This window comes from Gopherus flavomarginatus, chromosome 12 (assembly GCF_025201925.1).
Source record: "Gopherus flavomarginatus isolate rGopFla2 chromosome 12, rGopFla2.mat.asm, whole genome shotgun sequence".
Taxonomy (NCBI): domain Eukaryota; kingdom Metazoa; phylum Chordata; order Testudines; family Testudinidae; genus Gopherus; species Gopherus flavomarginatus.
The window spans coordinates 52,947,360-52,969,311 of record NC_066628.1 but is presented as its reverse complement, the minus strand read 5'-3'; the positions used below and the strand labels follow the sequence as shown (position 1 = coordinate 52,969,311).

Here is a 21,952-nt window from a genome sequence, read left to right as displayed (position 1 = left end):
TAGATTTTTTAACAGCCATATCACATTGGGGATGCATCAGTTGGAAGCAACAGAGGAGAAGAAGGACGTTGGGGTATTGGTAGATCACAGGATGACTATGAGCCGCCAATCTATATCTAAAGTTCTTATTATAAATCCCTATGTGCGTGACCTTGCACTTTTCACTATTAAATTTCATCCTATTACTATTACTCCAGTTTACAAGGTCGTCCAGATCTTCCTATATGATATCCCGGTCCTTCTCCGTGTTAGCAATACCCCCCAGCTTTGTGTCATCCGTGAACTTTATTAGCACATTCCCGCTTTTTGTGCCAAGGTCGGTAATAAAAAGGTTAAATAAGATTGGTCCCAGAACCGATCCTTGAGGAACTCCACTAGTAACCTCTTTCCAGCCTGACAGTTCACCCTTCAGTACGACCTGTTGTAGTCTCACCTCTAACCAGTTCCTTATCCACCTTTCAATTCTCATATTGATCCCCATCTTTTCCAATTTGACTAATAATTCCGCATGTGGAACCGTGTCAAATGCCTTACTGAAATCGAGGTAAATTAGGTCTACCGCATTTCCTTTCTCTAAATAGTCTGTCACCTTCTCAAAGAAGGAGATCAGGTTGGTTTGGCACGATCTACCTTTAGTAAAACCATGTTGTACTTTGTCCCAATTACCATTGACCTCAATGTCCTCAACTACTTTCTCCTTCAAAATTTTTTCCAAGACCTTACATACTACAGATGTCAAACTAACAGGCCTATAGTTACTCGGATCACTCTTTCTCCCTTTCTTAAAGATAGGAACTACGTTAGCAATTTTCCAGTCGTACGGTACAACCCCTGAGTTTACCGATTCATTAAAAATTCTCGCTAACGGGCTTGCGATTTCATGCGCCAGTTCCTTTAATATTCTCGGATGAAGATTGTCCGGGCCCTCCGATTTTGTCCCATTAAGCTGTTCAAGTATGGCTTCTACCTCAGATGTGGTAATATCTACCTCTATATCCTCATTCCCGTTTGTCATCCTTCCATTACCCCTAAGCTCCCCATTAGCCTTATTAAAGACTGAGGCAAAGTACTTATTTAGATATTGGGCCATGCCTAGGTTATCCTTAACCTCCTTTCCATCCTCAGTGTGTAGCGGTCCCACTTCTTCTTTCTTTGTTTTCTTCTTATTTATATGGCTATAGAACCTTTTACTATTGGTTTTAATTCCCTTTGCAAGGTTCAGCTCTACTTGGCTTTTAGCCTTTCTCACTTTATCCCTACATGTTCTGACCTCACTAAGATAGCTTTCCTTGCTAATCCCACCCTTCTTCCACTCCTTGTAGGCTTTCTGCTTTTTCTTAATCACCTCTCTGAGATGCTTGCTCATCCAGCTTGGTCTACAACTCCTGCCTATGGTTTTTTTCCCCCTTTCTTGGGAATGGACCTCTGTACGCTGCTCCATGTACATACCCTGAGAACTTCAGTCTACCATCTGCAGACTGATGGATTGATAGAAAGGTTTAACCGAACCCCAAGGCTATGATAAGGAAGGTGGTAAGTCGGGACGGGAAGGATTGGGACGCCCTACTACCCTACCTTATGTTCGCTATCCGGGAGGTACCTCAGGCCTCAACTGGGTTTTCCCCCTTCAAGTTATTATACAGGCATCACCCCCGTGGCATACTAGACATCGCCAAAGAGATCTGGGAAGAGGAACCCAATGAGGGGAGAAATATTATAGAACATGTAATATAGATGCGAGATTGGCTAGCCCGTGTCACCCCTACTACACAGGAACATTTGGAAAAGGCCCAGGAGGCTCAGAGAACCTATTACAATCGCCAGGCAAAAGTCCGACAGTTCCAACCAGGGAATCGGGTGATGGTGTTGGTACCCACGGCAGAAAGCAAGTTTCTGGCCCAATGGCAGGGGCCCTATGAGGTGGTTGAACCCGTGGGGGAAGTAACCTACAAGGTGCAGCAGCCAGGACGCCGAAAATAAGAACAGATTTATCACATCAACCTTCTGAAACCCTGGCATGCGCAAGAGGCGTGCATAAGTGTCCAAAAAGACCTAACCCAGGAAAACAAGCCTTCCAAACAGGTGAGTGTCTCCTGATTTAACACCAGACCAGAAGAATGAGGTGTCAGAGATGATCTTCCGGAACCAAGTTGTGTTCTCGACAAAACCGGGTCGAACAACCGAGACTTATCACCACATCATCACAAACCCTGGGGCCAGAATAACAATGAGGCCCTATCGGGTGCCAGCGTCCAAAAGGGAGGAAATAAAAGCAGAAGTAAAAACAATGCTGGAGTTGGGGATCATCAGAGAATCCCACAGTCAGTGGTCCAGCCCAATTGTGCTGGTGCCCAAACCTGATGGCACCACAAGGTTTTGCAACGACTTCTGGCGACTAAATGAAGTATCCCAGTTTGATGCGTACCCCATACCTCGCATAGATGAGCTAGTGGACCATCTGGGTAATGCCCGGTACTTGACTACTCTAGACTTGACAAAGGGGTACTGGCTGATTCCCCTTGTGGAAGACGCAAAGGAAAAGACTGCTTTCTCTACACCAGAGGGTCTTTTTCAATATACTGTCCTCCTTTTTGGACTACATGGTGCCCCAGCTACTTTCCAGCGCCTCATGGATAAGCTATTATGCCCGCATAACAGTTATGCTGCTGCCTACTTGGACGATGTGGTCATTCATACCCCAGACTGGGAAAGTCACCTAGGGAAGGTGAAGGCAGTCCTTGATACCTTCAGGCAAGCTGGCCTTAAAGCAAACCCTGCCAAGTGCGCTGTGGGGCTTACGGAGGCCAAATATCTTGGCTACATTGTGGGAAAAGGGTCTGGTAAAACCCCAAGTGAACAAGTTGGAGGCCATCCAAAATTGGCCACTACCACATCGCAAGAAACAAGTTCGGGCATTCCTAGGTGTAGTGGGATATTACCGACGATTTATCCCCCACTTTGCCACAAGGGCAGGCCCCCTGACTGACCTAGTAAAAGCCCGTGGACCTGATCTGGTGAGGTGGTCTGATGCAGCAGATGAAGCATTCACAGACCTAAGGACTGCCCTCTGCAGTAACCCTGTCCTAATAGCCCCTGATTTCACCAAGGAATTTATCCTGCAGATGGATGCATCGGAAGTAGGGTTGGGGGCCATTCTATCACAGATATTTGGGGAGGAGGAACACTCAATTCTCTACCTCAGTAGGAAACTCCTTCCGAAGGAACAAAAATATGCAGTGGTGGAGAGGGAGTGCCTTGCCATAAAATGGGCCATGGAAGCATTGCGCTACTACTTGCTCGGGCGCAGATTTGTCCTCGTGACCGACCATGCCCCTCTCCAATGGACGCAGCGGAACAAGGAGAAGAACACAAGGGTGACCAGGTGGTTCTTATCCCTCCAACCTTTCCAGTTCCGTGTGCAACACAGAACAGGGAGCTGTCATGGCAATGCCGATGGCTTTTCGCTTGTGCATTGTCTGGCTTTCCAAGCTTCCCAACCCCTTGGTGTTGAGCAGGGGGGAGGGATATGTGACAGACCCAGGCCAATGGGGTGCAGGAGTCTGGTAGAGGGCAAATATACTAGTCACTGGATGAGTAGTTTTCTGTTCCCTGAGTGACCAGAGCAGGGTCTGCACTAGAGTAGTCAGGAACTTGTTAGAACCAATTAAGGCAGACAGGCTGATTAGAACACCTGCAGCCAATCAAGGCAGGCTAATCAGGGCACCTGGGTTTTAAAATGAGCTCTCTCCATCAGATGGGGAGGAGCCAGAGGAGGGGAAGTGTGTGTGAGGAGCTGGGAGCAAGAGACACAAGGAGCTGAGACTGAGAGGGTGTGCTGCTGGAGGACTAAGGAGTACAAGCGTTATCAGACACCAGGAGGAGGGTCCTGTGGTGAGGATAAAGAAGGTGTTTGGAGGAGGCCTCGGGGAAGTAGCCCAGGGAGGTGTAGCTGTCACACAGCTGTTACAAGAGGCACTATAGACAGCTGCAAATCATAGGGCCCTGGGCTGGAACCTGGAGTAGAGGGCGGGCCCGGGTTCCCCCCCAAACCTCCCAACTCCTGATCAGACACAGGAGGAGCTGATCCAGACTGTGGGGGAGATCACTGAGGTGAGCAAATCTGCCAATAAGCGCAGGACCCACCAAGGTAGAGGAGGAACTTTGTCACACTATATAATCCTTTACCCACAGTGGTGTTCTATAACATTTGCCATGTCTACTGTCTAAGTTTTTTTCCCAAGCTTTTCATCATATCCACAGAACAGAGATTAATGTAACTGCTAGCTTCAATTCATACTAGTGCTTGTAAAAACTGCTTCATCAAAGCACTTATTTCAATTTTGCAATAAATATCAGAATCCAATAAAGACTATTAAATCTGACTTATTGGCTACATATGTATTACATTTGGAGATGCAGTCAGCTATTATTCAACAGTGAGGTTCTGGGGGGGAGCTGTCAGGGGACAAAGAGCGCAGGGGTTGATTGGATTGCAGGTTCTGAGGAGGGCAGTCAGAGGCAGGACGTGGGGGGGTATTGGATGGGGGAGACAGCTGTTTTGGGAGGCACAGCCTTCCCTACCTGGCCTCTGATACAATTTTGCAACCCTGATGTGCGGGGCCAGCTTTAGGAAGTGTGGGGCCCGATTTTAACAGTTTTGACAGGGCCCCGGCAGGGATGACTTAAAAAAAAAAAAACACAAACACATGGGGCTTACTCACCAGGTGGCGCTCCAAGTCTTCAGTGGCACTTTGGCGGCGGGTCCTTCATTCGCTCTGGATCTTTGGCGGCACTGAAGGACCCGCTGCCGAAGTGCTGCTGAAGATCCGATGCGAATGAAGGAGCCGGTAGGGAACTGGTTAAAATTTTGGCAGCTCATCACTGGGTAGAGGTGTATATGGCATTGCTGAGAGTGATACTGGAATACTTTGTCCCATTTTGGTGTTCACATTTCGAAAGGAGAGGATGCAGACAAAAGCCTCAAATGATTTGAGGGCTGGAAAAAATGCCTTACAGTGAGAGATATGGAGCTCTGTCTGTTTAGCTTATCAAAAAGTTCAAGAGGTGACTTGATCACTATGTATACAAGTTCCTTCATGAGGAGAAAATATTTGCTACGAAAGGACTCTTAAATCTATCAGAGAAATGCATGAGAAGTACCAGTGACTGGAAGTTAAAGCTAGACAAATTCAAATTAGAAATAAGGCACAATATTTTAACAGTGAGGATTATGAACTACTGGAACAAACTACAAAAGAATATGGTGGATTCTCCTTCTCTTAATGTCTTGAAATCCAAGTCTGGATTCCTTTCTGGAGGATATGCTCTAGTCAAGCACAAGTTAACGGGCTGCACAGAGGTAACTGGAAGAAATGGCCTGTGTGAATCAGGATATCATACTAGATGAATTAATGGTCTCTTCTGGCCTTAAAATGAATCTATGAACTTTGGATCTGAGAAGGTCTACCTGAGGCAGTCAGCATGCCATCGTACCTTTTATAGCTACACCCTTTGAGTGTTAAGAATAGTGATGGAAGGATAGTGGATGCATGAGCGCTCCCATGGGCACTGCTACTAAAATTTCCAGTCCAGACTGTACAATCAGGCACATCTCAGGCAAGTGAATGTGCAGAGGTTGTCTTGAACTCCAGTAACAGGTGAGTAACCTGTGTTTCTCTTCAGGGCTCAATTCTGTAAGACTGTTCTTCTTCGAGTGATTGCTCATATGCATTCCAGTTAGGTGTGTGCGCGCCGCGTGCACGTTCGTCGGAGAAACTTTTACCCTAGCAACCCAGTCGGGTCGGCTGGGCGCCCCCTGGAGTGGCGCCGCCATGGCGCCCAATATATATCCCAGCCGACCCGGCCACCCTTCAGTTCCTTCTTACCGCCCGTGTCGGTCGTTGGAACTGTGGAGCGCAGCTTCGCTGACCTCCACACTCCCTAGCAGCTCATTTAGCTTTCGTTGTACATAGTTAGTTATTGTATATAGATAGTTTATAGTTATCAATAGTCAGTAATTTACTGTTGTTAGTGTAGTTTTTAGTGGTAGCGAGGGGATCGGGGTACCCCCCCCTCCCCCACACGGGGAGCCGGAGCCCATGCCCGGCTCATCCGGTTTCAGGCCCTGTTCGGCTTGTCACAAACCTATGCCTGTGGGAGACCCTCATGACTCCTGCTTAAAATGCCTAGGGGAGTCGCACTTAACTGCTAAGTGCTCAATCTGCAAGTCCTTTAAGCCAAGGACCAAAAAGGAGCGGGACATTAGATTAAGACAGCTCCTAATGGAAGCGGCCTTGACACCTTCGCCCTCGGCTCAGAGCGCAAGCAAGCCGGTGAGCAAGGGCACCGCGGCACCGAGTACCTCCTCCAAGAAGGCGGCACCGAAACCGGGCCAGAGCCGCTCCACCTCCCCGAGACCGAAGGCGGCGAAGGCACAAATCGTCTCGCCATCAGCCGCCCCGCAGCCAGACCCTGCGCAGAAGGCGGATTGCCCGGCACCGATACCAGCCGCGGCACCGCCCAAACCGGTACCGTCGACTCTGGCCCCGCGAGGTCCGTCGAGTCCGGCACCTGGTAGCTCCCCGGTACACACAGTGGTAGAGCTCTCCACACCTACTACCCCGGAGACATTTGCCGCGGCGAGAGAGCTGATCGCCGTTACGGAGGCACCCATGCCCTTACCCCCGGCACCGCCGGTGCGGGTCCTGTGTTCTATGGGCAAGCCGACCCTGACCAGACCAGCTTCGGTCAGTGTAACAGACCGGCACCGCTCCAGGTCGCGGTCCGGCAGACGCTCAGCTTCAAGACGCCGTTCAGGCTCACGGCGTCGGTCCCGATCCCGATACCGATCGGGCTCCCGGCACCGATCACCTCGACGGCGATCGCCTAGGCACCGGTCGAGCTCTCGGCACCAATCACCCCGGTACCGCTCACGCTCCCGGCACCGGTCAGGCTCCCGGCACCGGTCGACATCACGTGCGTCAACTTCGTACTCCCGGCACCGCTCCAGCTCACGGCACCGCAGGGAGCACCGCGCCTACAGAAGCAGATCCAGACAACGGCACTCGCGATCCCGGTCGACCTCCCGGCACCGAGCCGGTCGCAGGTCCCGGTCTCGCTCTCCCCACCGATACCAGCACCGGTCACCAGTATCCAGAGGTGTGAGGTCGGTCGGCACCTCGGCACCGACCTTTGCAGCACCACCGTGGCCATCAAGAGGCACGTCGGCATCCTCCCATGCTGGTAGCTATTACGAACCCGAAGTACCGCTGGGCGAGTTTCAAGACCCGCACACACAGGACACGAGTGCCCAACAGTGGGGTTTCTGGACACCATGGGCTTACCAACAGACCCAGGGTACCCGCCTACCTCAGCCACGTCCCACTACCGCAGAGCATCGGGTGCCAGAGGCCACTGTTTCCCGACCTCCCGTGATTGAGTCGGACAAACAGCCGCGTCCAGACTCACCGGGCTGTCACGAGCAGGAACCAGAGGAACAACGAGACACCGCACAGGATGACCTCATCCCCGGAGTCTCCTCCTCCTCCTCGCCGGACGAGGCAGTGGCCGGGACTTCAACATTGGGTCCTCCACCAATAGATCTCAGGGCCCACCAGGACCTCCTCCGTAGGGTGGCCCTTAATATCAACCTCCCCGTGGAGGAAGTCTCAGAGGTTCAGGACCCGGTGGTGAGCATCCTATCGGCAGATGCCCCTACCCGAGTAGCTCTGCCGTTTATACGGACTATTCAGTCTACCACCGAAAACCTGTGGCAGTCACCAGCCTCCATCCCGCCGACAGCTAAAGGGGTGGAGAGGAAGTACATGGTACCCTCTCGGGGGTACGAGTACCTGTATGTACACCCTCCCCCCTCCTCCCTCGTGGCCCAGTCGGTCAACGACAGGGAACGACATGGCCAACAGGCACCGGCCCCCAAGTCCAAAGAGGCTAAGCGCATGGACCTCATGGGTCGCAAGGTCTACTCAGCGGGGGCCTTGCAACTCCGTGTGGCCAACCAGCAGGCCCTTCTAGGGCGTTATAACCACAACATATGGGTGGAGGTGGGTAAGTTCGCAGAACTGCTACCCCAGGACTCACGCCCAGAATTCAACGCATTCCTGGAGGAAGGTAAGAAGGTGGCCAGGACTGCCCTCCAGGCCTCCCTCGATGCAGCTGATTCGGCAGCCAGAACCATTGCGTCTGGAATAACCATGCGGCGCATCTCATGGCTTCAAGCCTCCACACTACCTCCAGAACTGCAATACACTATCCAAGACCTACCCTTTGACGGGAAAGGGTTGTTCTCGGATAAGACGGACTCAAAATTGCAAAATCTAAAAGACAATCAGGTCATTATTCGCTCACTGGGGATGCATACCCCGTCCACCCAGCGTAGACCCTTCAGGCCCCAAGCATGGCGCCCATACTTCCCACCCCGTCAGAGGCAAGACCTCAATAGACGGCGTGGACGCGGGGGACGCAGACGCCAACCCAGCTCCCAGGGAGGCCAGAACCAAGGGCCTTCCAAGTCCCAACCGGGCCCCAAGTCCGGTTTTTGAAGGTGCGCCCGGGGACGGCTTATCAGTCTCAATTCAGGATCCTTTCCCTACCTTCTACAACCGCCTCTCCCGCTTCCTCCCGGCGTGGTCTCAATTAACGTCAGACCGTTGGGTACTACGCACAGTGAAGCATGGATACCATCTCCAATTTGCTTCTTCACCCCCTTCCCGCCCCCCTTCCCAGTCCCTCTTCAGGGACCCCTCTCACGAGCAAACCCTCCTACAGGAGGTTCGTTCCCTCCTGGCGGCGGGGGGCCATAGAGGAAGTGCCTCTAGCCGAGAGAGGCAAGGGATTCTACTCCCGATATTTCCTGATTCCCAAATCCAAGGGAGGTCTCAGACCCATCCTAGACCTTCGGGGCCTCAACAAGTGGATGCTCAAGTTGAAGTTCCGTATGATCTCCCTGGGAACCATTATCCCATCCCTGGATCCTGGAGACTGGTACGCCGCCCTCGACATGAAAGACGCGTACTTCCATATTGCCATCTTCCCACCGCACAGGAAGTACCTCCGCTTCACGGTCACACATCAGCACTTCCAATTCACAGTTCTACCCTTCGGTCTCTCGACAGCCCCGAGGGTGTTCACCAAGTGCATGGCCGTCGTGGCTGCCTACCTCCGTCGGCGGAAAATCCACGTCTTCCCGTACCTAGACGACTGGCTCCTGAAAGGTTCCTCCCAGTCGCAGGTACGACGACATGTAGAGGCCGCCACGGACCTCTTTTCCCGACTGGGACTGCTTGTCAATACCGAGAAGTCCAGCCTGGTTCCAACACAGAGGTTGGATTTCATAGGTGCGACCCTGGACTCTATTCAGGCCAGGGCCTTCTTACCTCAACCCCGCTTCCAGGCGATCGGTGCGATCATCCGGAGCTTGCAAGCATCCCCTCTCACCTCGGCTCGAGCATGCCTCACACTCCTCGGTCATATGGCCGCTTGCACTTACGTGACAAAGCATGCCAGACTCAGAATGAGGCCCCTCCAAACGTGGCTTCATTCAGTATACCGACCGAGCAGAGACCACCCGGATGTGTTAGTGACGGTGCCCCCCGATCCTCTCCGCTCCCTCGACTGGTGGCTGACCCCATCGTTGGTATGCGCGGGGATGCCATTCCATCCGCAACAGCCATCGGTAACTCTAGCAACCGATGCGTCATCCCTGGGGTGGGGAGCTCACTTAGGAAACCTGCGCACCCAGGGCCTATGGTCGTCCCACGAGCTGTCACTCCACATAAATGTCCGGGAGCTAAGGGCAGTCCGCCTTGCTTGCCAGGCATTTCACCGTCACCTGCAAGGCCGTTGTGTTTCCGTACTCACGGACAACACAACGGCCATGTATTATATCAACAAACAGGGGGGAACCCGGTCGTCTCCCCTTTGCCAAGAGGCCATTCGACTCTGGGACTTCTGTATAGCCCACTCGATAGACTTGGTGGCATCCTTTCTCCCAGGGGTCGAGAACACGCTGGCGGACAACCTCAGCCGATCCTTCCTCTGCCACGAATGGTCGATCAGACCGGACGTCATCCATTCCATCTTCCAGAGGTGGGGGTTTCCCCGCATAGACCTCTTCGCAACCAGGTCCAACAGGAAGTGCCAGGAGTTTTGCTCCTTTCAAGGTCTCTCCCCGGGGTCGATCACGGATGCATTTCTCCTGCCGTGGACCCGCCATCTCCTGTATGCCTTCCCTCCGTTCCCCCTGGTACACAAGGTCCTGTTGAAGCTGCGCAGAGACAAGGCGCACCTGATCCTGATCGCACCTGCGTGGCCCAGACAGCACTGGTTCACCGCCTTGCTGGACCTATCTGTGGACCCCCCAATTCACCTTCCTCTCCACCCAGACCTGATTACCCAGGATCATGGCATGCTTCACCACCCGGACCTGCGAGCCCTACATCTCACGGCGTGGCTCCTGCATGGCTGAGCTCGGCGGAGCTCAGCTGCTCTGCACCGGTCCAACATATACTTCTTAACAGCAGGAAGCCCTCCACTCGCTCTACGTACAGGGCCAAGTGGAAGCGTTTCTCTTGCTGGTGCGCTTCTCAAGGGGTGAACCCTACACAGTCCCCAATTTCCATAATCCTCGACTACCTCTGGTACCTTAAGCAGCAGGACCTGGCAACTTCCTCCTTAAAGGTACACTTGGCGGCCATTTCAGCCTTCCGGCCAGGCGAAGGTGGCCACTCCATATTCTCTCATCCCTTAGTCGCCAGATTTCTTAAAGGACTGGAGCGACTATACCCCCCCTGTACGCCGCCCTGCCCCTACTTGGGACCTTAACTTAGTCCTGAACAGGCTCATGCTCCCACCATTCGAGCCACTGGCGACGTGCTCGCTCACACACCTATCATGGAAGACGGCTTTCCTGGTGGCCATTACATCGGCCAGACGGGTCTCAGAGCTGAAAGCTCTCACAGTGGACCCACCCTACACCGTCTTCCATAAAGACAAAGTACATCTACGACCCCACCCGACGTTCCTCCCTAAGGTGGTATCCACCTTCCATACCAACCAGGACATCTTCCTCCCCGTCTTCTTTCCGAAACCACACTCTTCTCGGCGGGAGCAACAACTACACTCCTTGGATGTACGTAGAGCGCTTGCTTTCTACATCGAGAGAACCAAAGGGTTTCGGAAGTCCCCTCAGCTGTTCGTGGCGATCGCAGAACGCATGAGAGGGCAACCTATATCCTCTCAGAGGATCTCCTCCTGGGTAACTGCTTGCATCCGCGCATGCTACGACTTAGCTCGTGTCCCCTCTGGCCACCTCACAGCACACTCCACAAGAGCCCAGGCGACATCGGCGGCCTTCCTGGCGCACGTGCCTATACAGGAGATATGTCGTGCGGCGACCTGGTCATCGGTACACACTTTCACCGATCACTATGCGTTAGTCAGACAATCTAGAGATGATGCGGCCTTTGGCGTAGCAGTTTTAAATACCGCCACATCTCGCTCCGACCCCACCGCCTAGGTAAGGCTTGGGAATCACCTAACTGGAATGCATATGAGCAATCACTCGAAGAAGAAAAGACGGTTACTTACCTTTGTAACTGTTGTTCTTCGAGATGTGTTGCTCATATCCATTCCAAACCCACCCTCCTTCCCCACTGTCGGAGTAGCCGGCAAGAAGGAACTGAAGGGTGGCCGGGTCGGCTGGGATATATATTGGGCGCCATGGCGGCGCCACTCCAGGGGGCGCCCAGCCGACCCGACTGGGTTGCTAGGGTAAAAGTTTCTCCGACGAACGTGCACGCGGCGCGCGCACACCTAACTGGAATGGATATGAGCAACACATCTCGAAGAACAACAGTTACAAAGGTAAGTAACCGTCTTTTTCAATGGAACTTCATGTGCTTAAAGTTAAGCACGTGCGTAAGTGCTTTGCTGGATGCAGAATTCATAGCACCTTGCAGGATCTAGCTCTTGCACAACTCCTATTTATGTTAATAGTAGATTGAGAATTCTCTCTCTAGTTGAGAGGAAAAGGTTTAGAATACTTAAGAGTAAAGGAATAAGTCTCTTTGACAAAGGAAAATGTTTTTAAATCAATGGCCAGCACTGGCAATTAACAATCTGTGGTGTTCACTTTATTGAACTAAAATAGAGGCTGGAACAAAAATGCTCCCAAAATACAGTTCACTTCCTAATGAGAAAATTTTTATTCATATGTTAATCTTTATAGGAATCATTTTCTACATAATTCCTCAAACCCTGAGATTTCAGCTTCCTTTGAGGAAGAATGTTTTTGTTCCTTTTAAAATAACTATTCGTACAAAAACAAGTCTTGTAGCAATCTGAAATTAAAGTCTTTGGAAAGTATATGTAGGTACAACTGCAAATTTAGGCTGGATTTTGTAGTCAACTTTATATATTTGGACAGTAGAACGTTACAAATTGCTGTCTTTTCCCCCCACCTCAGAATAGCATTCCCTTCGAACATCATGGCAAGTAGCTGCTCGTCTCCTCGTTGGAAGGCAGCATTGGGTGAGTCCCTTCTTGTTAGACCCAAATCTTTTTGGATGGGGTGGGATTAAATCCTGTGGAAACATTGGATTTGGCTCTTCCTCTTCACATTAACTCTTACAATTGTGCATTTTATCTTTATGCCCTACACTCAGATGTCAGGTACTTGACATGGCATTAGGATTCCTTCTGACTGTAAAAGTAAACATCCTTCCAAAAGCTGAAGTATTTACTACTATTCTTCCTAAATTCTTTAGCAGAATTAATTAAAATTGGTGGTTTGGGAAGCTCCTATGGCTTTTAAGGCACTGCTAATAAAATAAGCAGACCAGCAACTCTGTACCAAGTCTGTCCTAGAACCACTAGTCACACCATAATTATGCTCACAATCTCAGACATCCATTCTAAACTAGATTTATCTTTTAAAATTATGAAAACAGATTACTTGTTCTGAAGACTTGTCTTGGAGAACAAAATTAACTAATTCAAGTAAGGCTTTATCTTGGCATGAGTGGAACAAGTTATTAAAGTAGCCTTCATTTTTCTCTGTTTTCAAATTCTCTTCCATCCCTTAGAGCTGCCAGAGATTAAAAACATTTTCAGATGAACTTCTCTTTAGTGTAGCTGAAACATGAGCACCATAAATATAGGCAGACTTGAACTTGGACACTCAAAATCCTTTGCCAGTGGATAGTGAAATAATTTCTGCCTTTGTGTGCAGTTTTCTAGTATTTAAGCCAATTGTATTTTTAGCAATAGAAACATTTGTGGGTCAAAATCTGTACCTCACTGTTGAAGGATACTGACTCTGCTTCTTTGCTATATATTAAAAAGGCAATCCTATTTTTCTGTTCCTTGTTAAATTCTGTAGTTCTTTCTGCTGCTTTACTTCCTCTGTAAAGCTCCAGCTTGCACTAATTCTACATCTGCAATTGGTGTAGCATCCTTTTCTTCCTCTTTTTTTATTTAATTTTCTCCATTTCTATGTACTTGGCTCACTCCAGAAGCTTCTTCTTTCTTGAATTGTTGTAATATTCAAAACTGTCTGCAAATGATAGTTTATTTTAGAGCCCCAGTCATTAGGCCTTACTCAAGCAAATCACCCACTAAAGTCAATGCAAATCTTGCATGAGTTACGACAGCAGGAAACCAGCCGGATCAAGATCTCATCTGTTGTGCTTGACCTTTGGTTGAAAAATGTGGTAGCTACTTAAGACTCTGCTTCTCTATCTTAGAATGATATTGCTACTTTGACAGTTGTAAATTCTTAAATTAAATGTACTGATGTGTGATGCCTTTAACTTTCTGTGGGCAGTATGTTACTTAAGACAAGCTCAAGCTAAGTAAATAATATTGTGAAATGTGTTTAATATGGCATCACCAGTAAAAAGCCAAAGAGCTCTATTTTTTAAACGTATCTTTAACTTTATGCTTCGATATGGATTTCTTCAGCCTTGAATCACTATCAGTTTTATTTTGAGAGCTCAGCAGTTTAATCTGGTTTTGGTTTTTTGAGTGCATGTTTTTGCTGTGATTTATTTGCTCTTCAAACTCCCTGTTTTTGCTGAAGAGGTGCATTTTCTGTGTTAACCTTAATACAGAAGGAAAATGCAGATAATGTGATGTGGCTACAGGTAGGTATGAAATAACTTGTGTAGTCCATTGGATTATAGATTCTGGAAAGATCTTTTTTTTTCTTTTAACAGGATTTTTATGCCCAGATGTTTTGCAACAAGTGACTGAAACAATTTTTTGATATCACCATCTATGTGCTACTTAAAATAACTTGTGCTTATGTTACCTTGTTCTTTGGCTCTGATAGATTCCTGCTCGTGTGACTACCAGTGTTCTCCAGTCTGCTGTGCACCGATGAAAATAATTTTGCCATAGAGGGCAGATAATGCATGGCTGATCGCCTATGTTACCAATGGCTTTATTAGCAAAAATACCCCAACCTAGAGCAGAAATATTGCAACTGGAGCTCTCCATGCCACTTACAAAGAGATACTTGCAGGAACGTGGACAAACTCCAACAGCTGCCATTAAAAGAGGCTCTTGCCAGAAACCCAATGACCTTAAGTGAACTCTGTAGTAACAGGGCTGGAAAAGGAAGAGATGGTTTACAGAGTTAACCACTTGTTGTTGAAAAGCCATTTCAGTTCTCCTTCCACAGGTGGCAGACTTTACCCCTTTTTATTATTCTACTGTAACTATAAATCTTTTACCTGGTTGGTTAAAGAAAATTTTATATCATTTTGCTAAGATTATTGGCTTAATTCTGTGTAAAGAATTCTGTCTTGCTTTTGTCTGATTTTAAAAATGTCAAATATGAACAATCCTGAATTAAAGACAATGACTTGAAATTTCTTGTAAAATTTAGCCTGGCAGGGAATATGTAAATTAATTAAAACCATTTGATTTTATTTAAACTGTTTACTTTTTTTTGTATGGTGCCATTTGGGATGTGGGGTGAGGGAGTTCTCCTGAAAGTTTTTTAATATGCATTAGTTTTATTACTTTGCTTCTTCCACATTTTAAATGGAACTCTCCATGAAACACAGAAACATTTTTGAATTTTTACTCTTCTCTAGTACAGTCAGAGAAAACAAAAGATACTGAAGATACAAAAGAAGTGTCTGTGCTCTTTACAGATGGTGATACTGATAGATAACTTATTCCTAAAGAATGTGAAGAATAAAGAGAGAGAAGGGCTCTGATATTTAAGAGGAATTTGTTGGAATTTAGAGATGGTAAGCATGGCATGTGTTTCTCCTTTTATTAGAGAAGGAGGATTGTGTATAAAACACTCTTCCTTGGTAAGATCTAGTTTTCTACATTGTGAGATTGACTGGTTTGAAGACAGTTGCCAAGTGGAACAAGAATTACTGCCATTGCAGACTGAATGAATTTGTGTACATTTGCTTCAGCATCCACATACATGAAAACAAGTAATTCTGGTCTGCTGTGTATTACCAAGACTCAGAAAGGAATTATAAACAAAATATTGCTGCTGTGAAATCCTGAGAACTGATTCTCAGGTGTGAATTACATTCATAATATAATACAAGTTGTTTATTTCTGGGATTGCTATTCTTTTTCTGGAGTTAAATAACTTGTTCATATGCCTAGAATGTCCAAAATAAAAAGTGTCCTTGGCAGATGTCCCTATTAAGGAATAGGGAAGGATCTTTACATTGTTTCTAACTTAAAACATTTTCATAAAGTAATGCTAAATATTTTATCCATGCAGGAACTAGAAAAATAGAATTATTAGTCATACTGAAGGAAAGTTAATGTCAGTTTCCCTCTTGAAAATGAAAATGCAATACATAAGTATTATTAGAAAGATTCCATCCTATTTGGAAACATTAGCTAAAAACAAATCGATTAATGTTTTCCTTTTGCCTCAAACTTCGTTGGGATAGTTTTTATTGTTCCAGAGTTTTGCAAATTCCTTTTCTATCCAAAATCCACGGACTAAATTTGTCAGTCACTTTTCGAGAGATTTTAGAATGCTAACTAATTGCTTGTGCTTGCTCTAGATCTCATTGGGGGAAACCTGTGTTTTGGGGGAGTGCAATGGAAAGGTTTAAAAGTTTTGGTCCATGGATAATTTTGTATAACAGAATCCCTTACTCAGTTACTGTAGTTTTCAGGACTTAAGGCATGTGCACTACCATATGTACAGTTGTACATTTCACTGTACTTTCTTTGTAAATGTGTGATTAATGATGTAATGTTAGAGAGACTTAAAAAGGCAGACTTTTTCCTTCCTCTATATCGAGAACCTTAAATTGCTGTACTGTACTTAAAAGCTGACTGATGCAAATTTCTAGAATTGTACTTGGTTGTGGGCTGTTCTTGCCCTTTCTCAATAGTTACATCCCATCACCTGCAAAAAATAGTTACAATGTCTGTATAAACGTGTGTATTGGTAACCAATGTCTCAGAACACCTCATTTGTACTATCACTGTATTTGTGTACTTTACCAATTGTGTAAATAATAAATTCATAATGACTTCTTTTTTCTTGGTGAAATTTGTCTTTTTAATGGATTCTCAGCACATACACAGGCAAATTCCATACTACTGAGGACATGCAAAAATCAAGGTAATACCGAAATGTTAGCAAGAAGGTTGCAGTGTGTACTCCACATGGAATACTCTGGCCTAAATTTAGACTAACCATACATTGGGGGAGAACACAAAAGGCCCTCACTCCTGTGCAGGTATTAGTCGCAGTCACATTCAGTCCTTCACAAATGCTGAGCTTTGAAAACTAGTGCCTAAAATGATATCTTTCTTAAAGGTAGGGAGGGAGCAAGGACAGTGTGATGGCCTCTTCTCTGCATTGACCAGCAAAATTGGGTTGGCACGTCTAGGGGAAAGTATATATTGAAAGTAACACATGCGCCCAGAATTGTGGTGGCTGCCTCAGCCAGCTCTGGTGGAGGGGACTTCTGCCCCAATCTAGTCGTCTCCTACTGCAAGTGTTGATTGAAAAGCCACGATTCAGCTATGGGTTTTTGTAGGTTTAGAGGGCTATGTCAGCTTATACCAACTAAGGACCTAGCCCAGAGTATATAACTTTTAGTGCCTGATCCAATGAAGATGATGGGGAAAATGAGTAACAAACCAATAACTGCAGGTAGCCCCTGAGACAATAAAGACCTAACTGTATAGCAGTAGCCCATTTCTTCTCATTGAAATGAATGCCTTTTTTCCCTAATGGTAAAGTATTATTTATTTACTATAAATATAGTAAACTAATATAGTTTGCTTCAGTTTACAGTCTTATAAAGAGAAGCTTTATCCAAGTATTCAGTATTCATTGTTCTTTTGTTATCAAGTATAACTGTATTGATATGAAGCTTGGGAAAACAATTGTTGAGCTGTTAGACTTACAATTGACTGGTAGGAGCTGTAGGTGAAAAGATGGAGGATGTTTATTTCATATCACTAGTAATAATAGCTAGCTAGCTGTTAGAGAGCTTTTCAGCAATAAACTGCAAATGCATTAATGTATTTATCCTTGCAACACTCCTGTGAGGTAGAAAAGTATTTCCCCCATTTTACAGATAAGGAAATGATGCAGAGAGAGGCTAAATGACTTGTCAGCGGTCACACACAGGAAGTCTGCTGTGGTATAGAGAATTGAACCTGAGTCTGAAGAATCCTAATAGTATGTATGTTAGTTCTGATGCAGATGTATTACAAACCACTGTTTTCTGGCATTTAATCTTCAAAATTATAATTATTCACAAGTTTCTTCAGGTCATATGTGTCATAGTTGAAAGAATTATTCAAATTATGTTCCGTCAAAGCCTGGAAAGGTGGGGGTTACTTTGCACTTTCAGAGCTGAAATGCATTATTTTAAAAAAAATCCAGCCTTGCCATGTATGTAGTATTCCATGGGAACAATCTCCTTTGACTTTTTTGTTTTTTTTAAGGAACATTGATTTGGCACCATATACACAGTAAGCATAACCAAATCTAGTGGTAACTGGTTTCCCAGACTCTTATAGGGCATCAAGGATCTTAAAAACAGAGTAAGAAAGATAGAAAATGTGGCAAAAGACCACCTAGGCTTAACCATGAGATCTTGCATGATTTAAAAAATAAAAAAGGAGTCATATAAAAAATGGAAACTAGGACAAATTACAAAGGATGAATATAGGCAAACAGCACAAGAATGCAGGGGCAAGATTAGAAAGGCAAAGGCACAAAATGAGCTCAAACTAGCTGCGGGAATAAAGGGAAACAAGAAGACTTTTTATCAATACATTAGAAGCAAGAGGAAGACCAAAGACAGGGTAGGCCTACTGCTCAGTGAGGAGGGAGAAACAGTAACAGGAAACTTGGAAATGGCAGAGATGCTTAATGACTTATTTGTTTCAGTCTTCACCAAGAAGTCTGAAGGAATGCCTAACATAGTGAATGTTAATGGGAAGAGGGTAGGTTTAGAAGAGGAAAATTAAAAAAGAACAAGTTAAAAATCTCTTAGAAAAAAGTTAGATGCCTGCAAATCACCAGGCCCTGATAAAATGCATCCTAGAATACTCAAGGAGCTAACAGAGGAAGTATCTGAGCCTCTAGCTATTATCTTTGGAAAATCATGGGAGACAGGAGAGATTCCAGAAGACTGGAAAAGGGCAAACATAGTGCCGTTGTAAATGGGTTCCGCCGGGACTCGACCCTCCCTGAGGGGGAGGGGAGCCACACCGGCCTCACTGTCTTCCCTGCAATTACAATCCGCTCTGGCCTTTCGGCAGGTCAGAGCAGTGGCAAAGTCAAAAGGGGCCCAGCCCTTGGTGCAGGCGGGGCACCAAACAGTAACAAGCAGCTCTGGCCCTTTGGAGCAGAGCAGAGCAGTGGCAGAGTCAAAGGGGGCCCAGCCCTTGGTTCGGGCAGGGCACCAAACACAGTTATAACGGCTCTAGCCTCTTCAACTAGGAAGAGGGGGGAATCTGCCACCCGGTTATGGGTGGCAGGGGGAACGCAGGCCTGCCCACTCCTCTGCATTTCAGCCCGGGGCCCTGGTAGCGGCTGTCACCGCTAACGGTGGTCAGTGGGGTCCTAACCGAAACACACTGACATGGGCAAAGGTAGCTCTGCAGCCTGACTGAAGTCAGCTGCCTCTGGGCTACTTCCTAATTCCCCCTCTACTCCTACCTGGTCCAGGGACATCCAGGACCATCGGTTCCTCCCAATCCAGGCTGGGCGACAAGTCTGGTAAAGTTTCGGGGAATGCGGGCCAAGCCTGGTCTGGGGTCTCCTTGGGGCCGTAGTAGGGGCAAGGCAGTTCTGGCGGCCCGTCGTCGTAGTAGGGCCGAGGCAGTTCTGGCGGCCCCTCATCGTAGTAGGGCCGAGGCAGCTCTGGCAGCTCCTGGTCCCTGCCTCTGGCTCAGGCAGCCTCCCAGTCACAAGCATCAGCGGGCACATCTGCTCCTGCCGGTGGCCGAGCCACAACTGAAGGCTGGGGCCTGGCTTTTATTCTTCCGGGTCACCGCCTGACCCTTTGAGAGGCGGGACTTCTGCCCAGCGGCTCCGCCCCCGTGGATGACTGACGGGGCTCGACCCTCCCTGAGGGGGGAGGGGAGCCACACCGGCCTTGCTACACACACACACACACACCCCTCCAAGTCCGGCCCCCGCCTGTCGGGGCCAGGCTGTCCCATCTGTTGGAGGCGGGACAGGAAGTCCGCTTTGGCATGGTCCTTGCCCGCCCTATGCTGGATGGTGAACGCATAGGGTTGCAAGGCCAAATACCAGCGCATGATGCGGGCATTGTTGTCTTTCATCCTCATAAGCCATTGAAGGGGGGGGGGGGCGGGGTCCGTAACGAGGGTGAACGGGCCGCCCAAGAGGAAGAACCGAAGGGCCTCGCAGGCCCACTTGACTGCGAGGGCCTCCCTTTCAACTGTTGCATAACTCCGCTCGTGGGGGGACCAGTTTCCGACTGATATACAATACGAGGTGATCACCTCCGTCCCCCTCTTGGGACAAGACGGCCCCTAAGCCGATGTCAGACGCCTCCGTCTGGAGGATGAAGGGCTTGTCAAAGTCTGGGCTGTACAGAACCGGTTCTCGGCACAAGCAGCTACGGAGCGTTCTGAAGGCTGCCTCGCACTCGGGGTTCCACTGCACCGTTCGGGGGCTGCTCTTCTTTAGTAGCTTGGTCAGGGGGGCTGCAGTGGACGTGAAATGGGGAATAAACCGCCGATAATACCCCACGAGCCCCAGGAAGCGCCGTACCTGCCGCTTTGTTGTCGGGGTGGGGCACTCCGCTAGGGCCTGCACCTTCCCCACAAGGGGCTTCACCTGTCCCTGTCCGACGGTATAGCCGAGGTAAGTCGTCTCGTCCCAGGCTATCCGGCACTTTTTGGGGTTCGCTGTCAATCCCACCTGTCGAAGGGTCCGGAGGACCACCGCGACCTGGGTCAGGTGGTCGTCCCAGCAGCGGCTGTAGATCACCACGTCATCCAGGTAGGCGGCTGCATACTCCTGGTGCGGTCGCTGGAGGTGATCCATGAGCTGCTGAAAGGTCGCGGGGGCCCCATGGAGACCGAAAGGCATCCTGGTGAACTGGTACAGTCCGGACGGAGTGGCAAAGGCAGTCTTCCCTTTGGACGTCTCCTCCAGCAGGATTTGCCAGTACCCCTTGCTGAGGTCCAGCGTGGTGATGTACCGGGCCTCCCCGAGGCGGCCAAGCAGCTCATCGACCCAGGGCATCGGGTAGGCATCGAAACGGGATATGGCATTAACCTTCCGGAAGTCTATGCAGAAGCGTCGGGAGCCATCCGGCTTCGGTACCAGGACCAGCGGACTGCGCCACTCGCTCCGGGACGGTTCAATGACCCCCAGGGCCAGCTGGCTTGAACCTCTTCCTCCACTGCCTGGTGCAATCGGTATGGTATCGGCCGGGCGGTCTCCCACACGACCTTCCCTGGTTTGGTTTGGATCTGATGACAGGTGACGGTCGTGCAGCCCGGTAGGGCCGTGAAGGTCCGCCAGAAGGCCCGCATGAGACACTTGGCCTGCCGCTGTTGCTGGACCGTCAGGGCACTCCCCAGCGCGGGTTCCGTCACCTCCTCCCTCTGGGCCACCTCTGGACCTAGTTCTAACTCTGGCAGGCACGGGTCGATTAACAGGCCCTCTCGGTCATGCCATGGCTTCAGCAGGTAGACATGGTATAGTTGCTTCTCCCTCCGGCGACCTGGTTGGCAAATCTCATAGTTGACGGGCCCCACTCTCCAGAGTACCTCATAGGGGCCCTGCCACCGGGCCAACAAGTTCGATTCGCTGGAGGGCAGGAGCAGCAGAACTCGGTCTCCGGGGCCAAATTCCTGCGCGCGCGCGCCTTGGTTATAGCTTCGCTCCTGCCTCTCCTGGGCTGCCTTTAGGTTCTCCCACGCTAGGGACCCCGCCTGAGTTAGGCGTTCTCGTAGCCGGAGGACGTACTGGAGGAGCCCCTGGGTCAGGGAGGCCGACTGCTCCCAAGTCTCCTTCATCAGGTCCAGCAGGCCCCGAGGTCTCTGTCCGTACAGAAGCTCAAAGGGGGAGAATTTGGTTGACGCCTGGGGAACCTCTCGGACAGCAAGGAGCAGTGGCGGAAGGAGTTGGTCCCAATGGCGTAGCTCGTCTGGCGGGAACCTTCTCATCATGTCCTTGAGGGTCCGGTTGAACCGCTCTACCAATCCATTGGTTTGGGGGTGGTAGACAGAGGTCCGCAGTTGTTTTACCCCCAGGAGTCGGCAGACTTGGTTTAGCAGCCTGGATGTAAAATTAGTGCCCTGGTCCGTTAGGATCTCCTTAGGCAGTCCCATGCGGGCGAATACTTTCACTAGTTCGCCCGCAATGGTCCGGGCCGTGATGCTCCGCAAGGGGATGGCCTCTGGAAACCGGGTGGCATAGTCGACCAGGACC

At 48.9% G+C, this 21,952-nt stretch overlaps 1 protein-coding gene across 7 annotated transcripts in view; it reads left to right on the top strand.

Moving 5' to 3' along the window:
- The window catches only part of CSNK1D (casein kinase 1 delta), a 103,051-nt gene that overhangs the window by 48,476 nt on the left and 32,623 nt on the right, over positions 1-21,952 (top strand). For 2 of the 7 annotated variants that reach the window (XM_050919994.1, XM_050919991.1), the window contains exons 9-10: positions 12,482-12,546; positions 14,348-15,132. In XM_050919994.1, coding sequence (XP_050775951.1) covers positions 12,482-12,514 — 33 coding nt within the window. In that variant the 3' untranslated portion in view covers positions 12,515-12,546; positions 14,348-15,132. Of the gene's footprint in view, positions 1-12,481; positions 12,547-14,347; positions 15,133-21,952 lie in introns of those variants that run through there. The other 5 variants (XM_050919995.1, XM_050919992.1, XM_050919993.1 and 2 more) reach the window with 3 other exon arrangements.